This window comes from Vipera berus (assembly GCF_964194415.1).
Source record: "Vipera berus genome assembly, chromosome: 1".
NCBI lineage: Eukaryota > Metazoa > Chordata > Lepidosauria > Squamata > Viperidae > Vipera > Vipera berus.
The window spans coordinates 139,298,191-139,313,475 of NC_138202.1; the positions used below are offsets into that span (position 1 = coordinate 139,298,191).

At 36.6% G+C, this 15,285-nt stretch overlaps 1 protein-coding gene across 1 annotated transcript in view; it reads left to right on the plus strand.

Annotated features, from left to right (window-relative positions):
• The window catches only part of THSD7B (thrombospondin type 1 domain containing 7B), a gene marked incomplete at its 5' end in the record, with an annotated part of 477,345 nt that overhangs the window by 253,638 nt on the left and 208,422 nt on the right, over positions 1-15,285 (plus strand). The window contains 3 exons of the mRNA XM_081346642.1: positions 1,808-1,923; positions 8,847-8,979; positions 11,564-11,667. Coding sequence (XP_081202768.1) covers positions 1,808-1,923; positions 8,847-8,979; positions 11,564-11,667 — 353 coding nt within the window. The remainder of the gene's footprint in view (positions 1-1,807; positions 1,924-8,846; positions 8,980-11,563; positions 11,668-15,285) is intronic.

The window sequence follows — 15,285 nt, forward strand, 5'->3', positions numbered from 1 at the left end:
AACTAAGATATAATAAGGGTATGAATGGCCATCCTTGGTACACTTAACAGAGTTTCCATCCAACCTCTCTCCCATGCAACCACTGAGTGGATCTGTTAATTCAAAAAGGAGCAGATCCACCATAATACAATGCCTCCAACTCCAACTTTAGTGAGAACAGTGACATATATAGACACTGTAGCTTATGGTATTGAATGCCACGAAAGGGTCCAGAAAGGATGGTGATGCTCATGTAATGGGATTGTCTCCTCCTTTTGACAATTTCCACTACCTGTTCTGATATCTTGTTTTTTTCTGTTTCTTGGCAGTCTCTTCTCCCAGTCATCCTTAAATCTTCTTTTACTACATTCCTCAAGTTTCTCTAGTTCCCTATCAGTGGGGTTCAGGATTTCAAAATTGTTTCTCATGTGCTCCTTAAAAATGAGGGGTATATGCTTATTATCAAATTGTGGAAGCAAGCTCACTTCATTCTTCTCCTTTACCTTGATGTGAAATTTGCACATGGGCAGTTCATGATCTTTCCCATAGCCATTTCCTACTCACATCTTTACTTTTATAACTGAGTTTCACCTTTTTGTCTCAGTAATATAAGTCAACTTGATGTCTGTGTGATCCATCTAATGACGTTCATAAATATAGGCATTGTTTTATTTCTGAAGTTTTATTTATGAAGATTATCTTCTTTATAATTATGGAGAAATATTTGGATTGGTAGAAACTGGTAAGTCATCTAGGTCACCCAGCTAGCTTTGTACCTAAAGCAGGACTGGAACTCATGGCCTTCCAGTTTCTAGGCTGATGCCTGAACCATTACATCAAACTAGCACTATATTATCAGTTACTTTATCTTGTCCGTCAGTGTGGTTATCTTTATAAAATACAAGAGTGGTTTACTATTGCCTTCTGTGCAATCTGAAATGATGCCCTTGTCATTGTCATTAAAATGGTCATTCATCTCTAGCATCTTTTAATATTTCTGCTGCCCGGTACAGGCCCTGCTTGCTTTACAGGGCAGCTGAGATGAATTTCATGCCTTGGTGAACTCACAAGGAGAATACACTTCATTCATCCCCCACCAGGAATATCCACCTACCCTGATGAAACATTTATGCAAGCTCTCTCAAACCAATACTATATAACACAGAGAGGGAACGATCAGTGATAATAACGTCTTCTCACTCTTCCTTCACCAGAAATATTGCAAAATACTTAATGTTTTTTAAAAAAGAAACTCAAAATCCAGCTTGCTAAATTCAGTTTCACTAGGGAATGCCAGGGTAATAATTTAATATGCCTTGAAAAAAAATCCCTGAAGATATCTGTTTTCTGTCTATCTACCTGCCTGCATGTAGCAATACTGGTTCTTTAGGTTGTCTATATTCAATTCTTTCTCATTGAAGGCAAGTAGGTGGGTACTTTTTATTTCATGGTGGCAGTTACTATAAATTATATTTCTGCGTGTAATTGTACAGTTCCTGTTTCAAAATAAATTTAAATTAATAAGGTAATGTGTAAAATCCTACAATAAGGCGGACTTGTTCTTAGATGAGTGTAGGGCAGGGGTAGGCAACCTTGGCTCTTTTATGACTCATGGACTTCAACTCCCAGAATTCCTGAGCCAGCTGGCTCAGGAATTCTGGGAGTTGAAGTCCATGAGTCATAAAAGAGCCGAGTTTGCCTACCCCTGGTGTAGGGATTCCATTTTCCTAAAATAATGTTGGGGTCTAGGGGACTTGTGCAGTTATCCAGAATTGAATTCAATCCAGGGGTGCCTAACTAACCACATGCTGTGTAATTATATTGCCAGGTGTCCAGAATCCATCAAGCCAGAAACCGTCCGTCAGTGCCTGCTCCCATGTAAGAAAGATTGTGTAGTGACTCCCTTCAGTGAATGGACACGCTGCCCTACCACCTGCCAACATGGTAAGCTGGTCTAGCAGAGTCAGAATCAATCCTCCAGCTGTTTCAGCTTAACTGAACTAATACTAATCAAGTTTTGGATTAGAAACCAATTCTGGAATGAAACTCTAAATGGGCACCTGGATCTTGTTTATCATGTTTTGTTGCCTGTTAGAAAATGAGTGTGTCTGACCTTAAACACTCACCAAAGATTTCACAAGAGTTGTTAGGAATGCTAGGCTTTGGCACGTATTTGACTAACAGTTTTTATTAGAGGAATGCACCTAGCATATATATTGTATTGCTTTTGTTGTGTTCCTCCTAGGGATTATCAAGGTGACTTGGTGAGAGGACTTAGTGGCTTTGGTGATCCTAAGAATAACATAAATGAGAGTGAGAGCTCTAGGTCAGATCTCCCTTTGCATGTAGTAAGGATGAAAGGAGAAGGAGAAAGCTAAGATTACACCACAAGAGAAAGGCAGGGCAGATGAGGATCTGCATGCAAGAGGGAAGCCAACTCACTGATGACAAAAAGGCAAGTGCAGAAAAAAGGCAATGGCTGAAACATATAAACAAGGTTGTATGTCAGATAACAAGACAGTCAGGTTAGATGGCACTCTTATTGTTACTGAATAGTAACTAGAACAACAAACTTTGTAAGCAGATCTAGAGGTAACAATATGCTGAGACCAAAGCCACAAAGAATTTCGACCACTGATAATGTCAGAAAAGTAATTCCTGGCTTGGTAAGGATATATACAGTTGGAACAGGAAGCATGACTGAAGGACAATTTACATTTATGAAAGCAGAAATGAAACATAGTAAATAGAATGTTTTAGAATAAGTGATCTCAGGTAGCTGAAGGGCCACTTTAAATGAGATGATTACATGGTATACTCTTCAGGGCATGAAACCATATGAAAGAAGGGAATGACAATATTAAAAATATGGCATAGCTAAGGATGTGCTTGGCACTAAGCCAATAAATTATAGGTTCATAGATGTTCAAGTCAATGGAACTGAATGGTATTGTATGTATCTAATACAGATATGATGGTAGAAGATAATGGGGCATTCTATGGCAAATGGAAAGAAGTGCAAATACAACCTCAAGCAAAGATGTAGTACTGCTAAAAGGTGATTAGAATTCCATAGTTGGAGAAATGGAAGCTTTTGGAATTACTGTACAGAAAGATTTGATTTAGGTAAATGCCTCATTGGAATTAGGAGACAAACCAAGACCCTTCCAGATTAAATTGTGGTGCAAACTATTCATTGTTTGTATCCAACACTTGGTTAAATCTACAAACTTAAAGAAAGTAGGAATGCCAGCAAGATTTGAGTCATAATGTCAGTTCAATTTAAAGAACAGAACCTGAGATGCTATGCAAAGAGATAATGGGCACCATGAAAACCCAATGTAACAAAATAAATCCCAAAGTTTCAAAGATGAAGAGATTTTAGTAGTTTTTTTTAAAAAAAAACTCGAAAAGTTAAGGAAAGACTTGGTGATTGGGCCAGGACATACAATTAAGTTCAGGCTTCTAGGAAAAATATCTCAATAATGTAAAAAAATAAAATGAAATAGCAATAAAATAAATGGTTTAAGAAACCATAGGAAAATAGTTCCACATAAGGTAGAAATATTCAGTAATAAACATGGAAAAGTTCTAATAGAAACAAATAAGATTAAAGGAAGATGAAAACATTATGCTGACACAATTTAGAAGTAGAAGTGTATAGCATTTCTCTACATAAACATTTTTAGAAAAGGGAATATATTTAGGAACCAATTCCATTAAAAAGTGAGATATGAAAGCCCAGCTGTCAATAAGGAAGTAATTATGCAAATAAAATAACTGTACTTGTTTGAAGCTGCAAGAGAAGAGGCAATTTAAGTGTTAACAGTTCTAGGTCACTAAATATGGGTTTGGAATAGATATTCTGCCATAAAAGGGAAATTTGAGAGGATACACAGACTACTGAATCATCACAGTAACTTTCATGCAAGCAAACCTTCACTTAAGGCAGGGGTGTCAAACTGCCGGCCCGTGGACCAGACGCGTCACGATGAAACCGCACCCACCCCATTGCCGGCAATGGGGAAAAAGCTCCAATACATCGTGTGACGTCACATGACATCATGAGTTTGGCATGTCTGACTTAAGATCTTAACGGAAAAGAGAGAGATGCCAAATGCACAATTATTTAAAAAGGGAGAGAGAGATTCAGTCCAAGTGTTAACATAAGAATAGGTAATGGAGAGAGCAAAAGAAGGTTTATTTTATTTTATGTGGTGCATTAAGGCCTTTGATTTTGTGGATCAGGGTTTTTCCAACATGGCAACTTTAAGACATTTTAAAGTTGCCAGATTTGAAAAATACTGTTGGAGATAATGTCTGACACAGAATATATTAAGTCTAAAGGTGTGCCAGAACACATAATTATTCCTCTGATGAATCTTTTCATTGAATAAGAAGCTACTGTTCAAACTAAACTTGGAGAAACAGAATAAGGAAGGGAATGAGACAAGGGTATATCTTGTCACTGTATCTGTTTAATTTATGCAATGAATATATTACCCCAAAAAAGGCAGGATTTAAATAGATGACAGCTAAAATCAAAACTCGATATGACAGTGCTTTGTTAAAAGAAAATAAAGAAGACGAAGAAGCGCTTATTCTAAAAATAAAAATGGAACGTGAACAATGGAGGTTAGTTTTCCAAATTTGGAAAGCAAAAGTAATCTTAACCCGGAGGCTCAGTGAATTCTGCTGGTTAATAGCGAAGAAGTGAAGGTTGATAGAAAGTTTTGCATTCTTAGGTTCAAGAATAAAGATGGAGAGTGAGCTGGAAAAATTAAATCCGAGATTAATCCTAGTGATATAGAACATGATTAACTTAAAATAAACATCATGAGGAATAAAGATATATCTATGACAGCAAGGTACAGAGTAGTTAAAACTATGGTTTTTCCAATGGTAGTGTGTGACTATGAGACCAAAACATTCAAAAAAGAGTGTGAAAAATTAGGTAGAGGATTTAATTATGAATCTGGAGATGGGTATTATCATGGACTGGAAGGAAAACCAGTTAATGATACCAGATCAAACAAACATAACTTTTTCTTTTGTAATTATCAGTCCACAAAAGCTCACATTTTCAGGCCACGTAATATCAGTGGATGATGAACTAGGACAAAATTATTATTCTTGGCAAAATTGCTTGAAGAAGAAAAAGAAGGATATGGATAGGGTAGATGAAGGATAATGGATAGGGTAGATGGATCAAGGAGATTACAGAATTTTCTTTGTAAGAGCCACAGGGTATCATTAGAAAGAGGTTGAAATAGCAAGCACTTGTCCATGGAGTCTACAAATAAGCCAGGTTACCTACTTGCATTTCAGTGAAAATTCCCTTCTTAGTTGTTGTTGTTGTTGTTAGCTGCGAAGTCGTGTCCGACTCATTGCGACTCTATGGACAACGTTCCTCTAGGCCTTCCTGTCCTCTACCATCTTCTGGAGTCCATTTAAGCTCACGCCTACTGCTTCAGTGACTCCATCCAGCCACCTCATTCTCTGTTGTCCCCTTCTTCTATTGCCCTTCTTAGTAAAGCCTTTCAATTATGAATAAAGGCTTCAGAGAGAAGCTTTTTGCCCTGCCAGGGCAGAGATTTCTTTGCCCTTCCTCCAATCCACAGTATGAGGTGTTCAGGCTGCTCAGATGCCACTATTTCAGAAAAATTGCAAGCTACCTGCATTCACATCGAGTTTGTCACAGACTGATGGCTGTGAAAGCAGCAGTTTCTACGATTATTTCCCTGCTGCCTGATGTTTTCCCCATTGGCACAAATCTTACACATTTACAGCTGCTGTAAAGTCAGATCTTTTAAGTTAAACTTGATTCCTGGTGACTTCATGGACAGATATGCAGTACCAACTTGCATTTCATACTATTTCCTTCCTCATCTCAGTTCTTTAAAATCTACTGTGAGTTTATCTTAGCAGTAGGCAAAGCACACATATTTCTGTTCATGCATCTTGATTTAATGTTTGGAGAGGAATTGTCACTACAATTTGACTAAATCTTCACTACATATAATTAAAGCTAGAGAATTTGATTCCTAGTGATTAGAAGGATATATCTATTTATTTAAGGTGAAGAAAAATATGGAAGTGGTTTCCCATTGAATTCCTTTTGTGTTTTTTTTTAATGTCTCAGCATAGGAATCCCCGGAGGTTCTCATTCAGATACAAACCAAGCCCAACCATCCCTCGCTTTTAAGCTCAGTGTTCCCCTTAATGTGACAAAATATAACTTATCACCCTTGCTCTCTGCTGGATGGTTGAGTTAATTGTGCTGAAATCATAATAGCTATTGGTAGGAAAGATTGAATAGATTCTAAAGATGAACTATATATTCTTAGATAGCTGACTTAGCTATCTGAATGTATAAATTCAGATTTTAGAAAGCTGAAGTTTTCCCTGGTATTAATACATACCCCAACATTCATTGTTGGGGAGAACCTCATAGTAATGTTATAAGAATAAACGTAAGCTGTGGCTAAGTATTGTTCTTTTCCCACGTGCACCGCAGAAGAGATTTAACAGCAAGGCTATCTTTGGAAATAGCATATGGCAAAGTTCATAACTTAGAAAACATTAGATCTGAACTCAACATTGCACCATCTCTCTACTTACTCCAAACAATAGCAGACATTCCCTCTCTGAGAAAGGACTTCTCACCATATCTGGTGCAATATGCTTTTTTACGCTGACAGAAAGCTTTTTGCAATATCGAATTCTATTTTTGCTTGTTTGACTGAGATTCTGTTTATTCTCACCTTTGCTCTCATTCATTTTAGTTACTTGTGAATGGCAATGGTACTATATGATAAGGGGGGAAAATCCTAGTCCATTTAAAACAAAGGAAATAATATGGTAATTAATTGTTGATTTTTATATGTTATTTAGTTAAAGAAAATGAATTCAGACATACATTATTCTGCTTATTAAGAAATTTTGTAGCGTTAAAAAGCCTCTCCAACATCATATTTAATTTCATTGGAATAGTTATCATTTAATATGATTCTAGATTAAAATTGTGTGGTAAGGATTGTGTTATGCACTGGATTTACTTTTGATTTGCTGTTTTGTGAGTTCTTTAATTGATGCTGCACAATTAAAAGCACAGCACGATTGGAAATTCAGAAAACCACTCAATGGCAAATGCATCTAAATTAAACAGAAAAGATTATTTAACAAATACATAAACCGCTGAGTGGTTAAGCTGCAAACATAATCATGATCAAGTTTTAATTTAACAGTGATAACCTGGGTATCTGCAAAAATAATGGCAGCTTAAGCAAACAACATTGAAAGTCACATCAGATGTTGGCAACATTTTGTTAGATAAAATATTGCTTGCCCTGCAGTTAAATGTCAGCAAAATGACAGCTTTCTATCATTCCCTGTTGTGTGCTTAAGGTATTGACAGATATCGGAAGGCAAATAATTAAAAATGAAATACAGAAAGTGCTTTAGTTCTCTTCTATCTTCTCTATTCACTTTGCTTAGAAATAAAATAATCTGGATCTATTTAAAGTTATTCTGAGCAAAGTACTACTCAGACTTTTGCCACTGAAATGCAAAGCAGATTAATGTAATAGGGTCTTTGTTAAAAGTATTCAGGAAATATTCAAAGAACTAGAGAAAAACTGGAGAACAAAGTGGTATTGTTTAACTAAACCTTAATATCCAGAGTTAATTTCTGTTGAGTTTCATTAGCCAAAAAAATCTGTCTTAAGTGGATTGCTGGTGCTTTTTTTTTGCAGAACTAGAGATGACCCAAATACATAGATCTTTTTTTATTTTCCTTGAATACCTATTCCATGGAGACAAGGCCTTTCTATACTGTAAGAAATCAGGAGGAGCAAAATAATGATTCCAGACCCCATACATTCTTTTTTTTCTTTTTTCGGCTTCTGCTGTAACATATTTGCCCACCAGATGCTTCTTTCAAATAATTTCATGTTGAGCCACCTATGTGCAAATAGATACTGTGAACCTGAAGATGGTCATTGATGTTTTATGGTGGCACAGTGGTTAGAATGCAGTACTGCAGGCTAATTCTGCTGACTGCTGGCTCCCAGCAGTTCGATCCTGATGAGGCTTGAGGTTGACTCAGCCTTCCATCCTTCCGAGGTCGGTAAAATGGGGACCCAGATTGTTGGGGGCCATATGCTGACATTTGTAAACCACTTAGAGAGGGCTGTGAAGCACTGTGAAGCAGTATATAAGTCTTAAGTGCTATTGCTGTTGCTATTTGATGAACAGCTATGAAAGTAGGAAGGGCAGGATTGGCTGTAGAGAGACTCTTCCATAATCGGCTCTTTTCTGAGCCTGATCCATTGGAGTAGAGAATTGTCAAGGTTGCAGCAAATAAAAATTACATAATATTATTTATTAAAAACAATGCAGGTAGTCCTCAAGTTACAACCACTTGTTTAGTGACCCTTTGAAGTTAAAACGGCACTGAAAAAAGTGACTTGTGGCCATTTTTCACACTTAACGACCGTTGCAGTATCCCCGTGGTCACAGGATCAAAATTTGGATGCCTGGCAACTGGTTCATATTTATGATGGATTGAAGTGTCCCAGGGTCACGTGATCCCCTTTTGCAACCTTCTGACAAGCGAAGTCAGTGGGGAAGCCAGTCACTTAACAACCGTGTTACTAATTTAACAACTGCAGGGATTCTCTTAACAATGGTGGCAAGAAAGGTCGTAAAATGTTGGGCTCAGTTGTGGTCATAAGTCGAGGGCGACCTATATAACTGAAGACTGAAGTAAGTGAGATACTTCAGAAATAAAAATGAAGATCAGTGATGTGCAAAATTAACTATCCTTGATAGAAAACCATTTTTTATACCCTTAAAAAAAATCACAGGGAATGCCACTGCAAAAGAACAGTCCCGCTACAGGATCATCATTCAAGATGCAATTAATGGAGGGTCAGAATGCCCGGACACCTTATTTGAAGAAAGAGAGTGTGAAGGCATCCCACTTTGTCCCACCTACAGGTAAAGTAAGAAAACATCCCTAAATAGATATGAAAAAGACGTGAAACTGTATGGATTTTATAAAGAACAAACTGTATTTGATAGGATTTTGTTAAGTTCAGACGCGAAATTAATTTAAAAAAAGGAATAATTTTTTGTTAACTCTGGAAATGGAAAGTGAACAAGTTAAAGAAACAATGATAAGATGGGCGAAAAACTTTGGATACAATATAGAATTAGAAAAGTGGCAAAAGTTACGGGAGAGAAATTATAAATTGACAACGTCAACCTCGTACAAAGAAAATTTATATAAAATGTTTCATAGATGGCACTTGCTACCAGCAAGATTAGCAAAAAAATGTTTAAAAATATGTCAGATAGATGTTAGAAATGTAAATGTAACTCAGGCAACTATTATCATGTATGGTGGACATGTGACAAAGCAAAGAATTATTGGGAAAAGATACATACTTGGTTAGAAAAGATATTGGGAGAACATGTAGACTTTAAACTTGAATTTTTCTTATTAGGTATAATGCCAGAAAAGAGTAACAAACAAAGCCTATATTTGATTTTACACGTCATAACACCAGCAAGAATAACATTTACGCAATATTGGAAAAATGAAGGAATACCACCAGAGGAAGAAATTAAAAAAAAGTATTGGAATGTGCAGAGATGAACTGACTGACCATGAGATTGAAAGAAAAAGAAGAAACAGAATATTACCAAACTTTATCAATGGTTAGAGGAAAGAATGAAGGATTAGGAATTAAATACGTATTAGTGTTTTTAAACCCAGACAGCATATTGGTTGAAAAATTATTATATGTATGTAAGAAAATAATAATAATAAAATCTTATATATAAACAAGAAAGCATCCCTAAGCATATGATTTGCCAGACTATCATTCCTCAGGTCACTAGTGATGTACTTTCTTCTGCATAGATTTAGAAAAAGCTCATCTCCGTTCTTCATTGAAGCAACCCATTGACTTCCAGGCCTCTGTCTGAATGAAGTGGATTCCTTAAAGCAGTAGCATCTTTTTCTTAGGGTTGTGCAAAATATTTAAAAATCACAAGAGAGTCAAAGCTTTTCTTCCAAATTGTTTTTGAAATATGTTCAGCCCTATTGACTGCCCTATTGGGACAATACATTACTTTGATTGACCATGTAATAATATACCTGAGTCTCTAGCAATACACTATGGTATACAGTAATATACGGTACCTAAGTATATAATAATGTGCTGTTATTTATAAATGTACTATTATACAAGGTTCAGAGATTGAGAGAAAAGCTGATCTGATCTTGGATCAAATCAAAATTACCCTTTCAACATGGATCTCTGGCTGACATGAGATGCAAAAAACTCCTGAATCTTACCCAATGGAGAGAATCCTACATATTGTTCTAACTTTAGAACTTTATTTGGAGCACAAGGTTGAACTGTGGGGTCCATGGTGCTCTCTGAACTTAGTTGTTTTCTTCCAGACATTTTATTACCCAATAAGGTAACATCATCAGTGCAGTAACATTTTCATTATCCAACTGGGTGACATCATCAGTGCTACTGATGATGGGTAATAAAGTTGGGTAATAAAATATTAGGAAGAAAAAAACCATGCTCGGAGACCACCAAAGATCTCACAGTTGTAACTTTGATTTTATTTCATAAATGAATGGAACAGCCTCTACATAATTCATCCTTTGGAGGATGTGATCGTTACCCAATTCTTATTTTTACGTTTGAGAAGATGACAAAAGGGTATATATGAGTCAAGGCTTTTCATAGCTTCTTATAATTTATACTTATTAAAGTGCAACATTTTATAAATGCAAGTACTTATTCTGTTATCGTTTACCTAAGTTAATGAAAGTAATGAGTAGATTAAATAGTTTTGGTCCTAACATGAAGATTCTCTTTAAAAACCAAAATACTAAAAAGAAAAAAAAATACTTTGAAATAAGGCCCACTTACATACTATATAAGTCTCCAAGGTCCATTTGTATTATTGTATTTGAGTCTGTTTTTGTACATAAATGTTACTACCTGTATTGAGGTATTTTAATATTTAACACCTAACTTTGAATTTTAGAATCAACATTAATGTTCAGGATCCAACTATGGGTACTGTTGACCTTTTGTCTAGAATGAATCACTTTTGTTATAAAATTTAATATAAAAATTAGTTTGTAACATAACTCTAACCTTATAAAATGTCCTTCAACATTAATGTCTTCTTTTTAAGGCCCTGAATCCAGATACAACCAAGCCCTCAAAGAAGCAGTCCTTGGCATTTTAATTTTTTTTAATATAATTTAGTTCTAAAGTGGAGGAGTTACTCTATAATTCTATTAGAAATAATTAGGAGGAATTGCTGAAACAATTGTGACATATGTCCAGTAATTCTCAAGCATCATGTCACCACCAGCTATAATAATAAGACATGACATATCACATGCTACAATAGGGCCACTGATATCCCTAACTGAATAAACTAAGTTGTGTGGACCCCCTAATTAAATTCTGTGAAAAAAATCAGAACCAGCAAAAGAAACTAAATCTGATGTATCATAACTGTTCTTCTGTTGTCATTTCAGTTGGAAAGTCCACAAATGGAATCAGTGCTTATTGGTGCCTGATTCAGTAAGGCAAGGTGTATTGGGAATCAATGAACCATGTGGGCCCGGTTTGCAATCAAGAGGTAAGAGTTCATAAATAAATTTTGTCAGCCTTTATTCTCTATTTTCTCATGGCACCTAATACTTTGCTAGATGTGAATGGTATTTTACAAGGTCATTTCAAACTAGGTAAAAGTGATCTGCCCCCTTCAGTCACTTATGAACAAAATAATGACAGCAAGAAAGGACTACATTAGGTACTTATTGTAATTAAAATACTCTGAATGTGGCTTATTATGATTAATTACTCATATTTCTCATGATAAATCTTGGCCTCAATCATTGTTACACAATTGATTTGACAAGAGAGAAGCGAGATATAGCTAAATGATCCTGACAGTACTTTCAAAATAGATCAGACTAGGAAATCAAAGTCATGAACGCAATCTTAATTTTATTATAATGTTATAGTAACAGAATCTTGCAAGTCTGAATGTGCTTGACCCATCCCTTCCTTTATTTTCCTGAGAACCGTGGAGGGGCCTGTCTGAAACCCTTACTCATATTACATTTCTGTCCCAGACTCAGATTTCTTTTTACCTGACCATGGTCTTGGTAGCATTGTCATTGTTTCTCAAGCTTATTCCTTCTGCCCATTAGAGATGCAAGAAAAATGTAAACACAATACATTGACACTTACATCCGACTCCACAGGCGGAAAATAATCCCATTTCACAATGAAAGTTGATGTCCTGACTACTTCTCCAGTTTCTATCATTAAGTATCAGGACTTCAACCCGTTGGTTCCTAGTAGTCAATGAATCACCCTGAAGAGATGACAATAATAGACTAACATAATAACAGCAGAAAATTGCTGTCAGTTTGCCACTTTTATCATCACTGTTTAAGCTTGAACATGAGCTTTTACCTATGCTTGTTAGATCTACTTTTCACCTTGTTCTACCAGTGCTCCTAATGTCTCCCCTGCTGTTTTGTGTCTCTGAGGACCTTGCAAAACCAAGGTGGTTCCAGGACTTGCCAGCAGGAACAAGCTGCTTGGGAGCTATCTGATCAAGCTCCTGTATCATTTCTTGATACTAGAGGTCCATTATGTGCTCAACAGAGCTGCCCACTAGAGCACTGAGAAAATACCCAAGTGCCCACTGGGATTTATCTAGTTCCATAAAATGCCTGCGGTGAATCATTCTAACAGACCTACCTACTCCATTAAAGTTCCAAGCACTGAAAAATCACAGCTGGATCAAGGAATGATCTGCTTCTGGCCAAGAAGCCAGTCTAATGACCTCTGTATCCAGCTCATATATCGGTTGCTCTGAAGCAAAGATTAAACGAAGCATATGTGCATTAAATGAACTCCAAAATACTTGGCTAAGCCCAGATGCTTCCACAGCAAAGAAATAGTTCATTAAAAATGGCAAAATGTACACAAACATTTTAAGTGCAAATTCTTCCCCCTCCCCCCAGTTCTTGGGTGTGAATGACAGAATTTATTCTGCAGCATTTTGTTGCGTTTTTCTATTTCTCCCCTCTGGAGATGCCAATAGAAAAGTTTATGGTTGCTGTGATGATCATGAATTCCTGCAACTTCCAAGATCCTGTGAGCTCATGGCACAGAGTTTAAAGTTCCTAAGTACCCAGAAGTAGGAGGATTCCAGTATCAAAATCCTAGGAAGATCTAAAACAGCAGATCTTAAATTGCTTTACCCAATTACCCCTTTTCACCACTCTCAAATAATATCATTAGCTCTCAACCGCTCAAAACCAAACTCTGTTGTTTTACACCTTTGTTTTGACACCAAAATGAATCCTCAGCTCACAAACAAGCAAACACAAATTGCTCCATTATCCTCAGGATATGCCCCAATTGTCTCCAGTTTAAAAACTCCTGGCCTAGGACCTCAGGAAGAGATCTTGCCAGGCAACAAAGTAGCCAATACAGGTAATCCTCAAGGTACAAAACTAATGGAGCCTGCCCATTTGGCTTGTAAGTAAAAAAAAATCATCAAATGAATCGAATGAATTTTACAAATTTTTAAAATCAAATTCATTAATTGAATCAAATGGGTCATTAAATGAATGACGATCTGACATACTATTTCCTCGCTGGCTGCTACCTGAACTGAGAGGCTTTTCCACTACTACCGGCCACCCATCAGCTGTTTCCAGTGCAGCCTTCAGTTCAAGAGCTAAATTGCCTCCCAAGCAGGCTGCAGAGGTCTCCATTTGCAATGCTTTTTTAAAAAAAAAACATTTGTTGTTAATCAGCTCAAGCTTTTCCAGGCAGCTGCCCAGAAGGGGGTGGAAAAGAACTCTCTGATTGCAGTTGCCACTAATTAGTTTAAAAGTCTCCAGCCAGGCACCTAGAGGGAGATGAGGGAGGGGCTTATAGAACTCTCCGATTGCAACAGTAACTGAGATGGAAGGGACCTTGAGGTCATCTAGTCTAACCCACTGCTCTCACAAGAGAGTATTTCTGATAAATGCCTATCCAGTCTCTTCTTAAAAGCCTCCGGTGAGGGGGTACCCACAACTTCTGGAGGCAACTTAAATTTAAAACCGTTTTTTTTTAAACAAACAAACAAACACTGCCCCTGATTAGCACAAGCCTCTCCAGGCAAAATCCAAAATGGGGTGGGGGATTTCCTTCCAATAAGGGGTCAGCAGAATCTCTGATGGGTCTGTGCTAAGGGAGAAGAAGGCAGCAGCAGTCACATGCTACCCATCCTTTGACAGATTGATCCATTAAATATTTTAGCTCTCCAGTCGTCAAGTCCAGGCAGCAGCAGATCTTCCATGCAGCACCCAAAAACCCAAAAACAAACGGTCAGTGCCAGCTGCAAAAATCACCAAATCTTGTTTGGTCATGTGACCAGGAACAAAAACCCAAAAACCCTTCTGGCTTCAGGAAATTACATTGGTAACCCAGGCAAGTCACAGAGTTAAAAATGGCCGCCACTGCAGCAGTAACTTAATCAAGTCAAATGGCTGCAGAAGCCTCTTTTTGCTTGCAGTTTTGAATTTCTAATGTTAAGTACCCTTTCTGAATAAATTCATTTTTGTGAAAACTCACTAAATGAACCTTGGTACCTGGGCGATTATCTGTATATGCAAAGGATAATCACTCATACAAACAAAATATTGTAAGGAAAGAGGATCACAGTGGACATTAATCACAATCACAGTAACCTAGATATCAACCTAGTTATAGTTTTGGGTTTTGTGATGAGCAGCAGCAAAAGTACAATATAGGATCTCTAGAAAAGTGTGTACTAACTAAAATATGTAACTAAATAAATACTTCAGGATAATACTGAAAACTAGAAGATAAAGCTATACTCAAAATTAGATTGGAGAAATATGAAGGTGATTGCATGTGTTGAAAAATCATTCCCAGATTTATTTCCCTTCCTATTTACTATATGATTTGTCGGTGGTGATTTATTTCCCCAATAGATACATAAACTGCTTAGATACATTATGAAAACTTTAAACCCTCTAATAAGACTTAAAGTTTTAAGATTTGCTATCTTCAAAATAAAATAAACCAGAATCCCAAAACAAATACTCCTAAATTTTCCAATGTGATGTTTCAACATTTTCCTTTGTGGTTTGCACTTATTTTGAAAAAGGAGTAGTTATGGATATTTATTGGAGAAAAAAACACATAAACAATTTATATT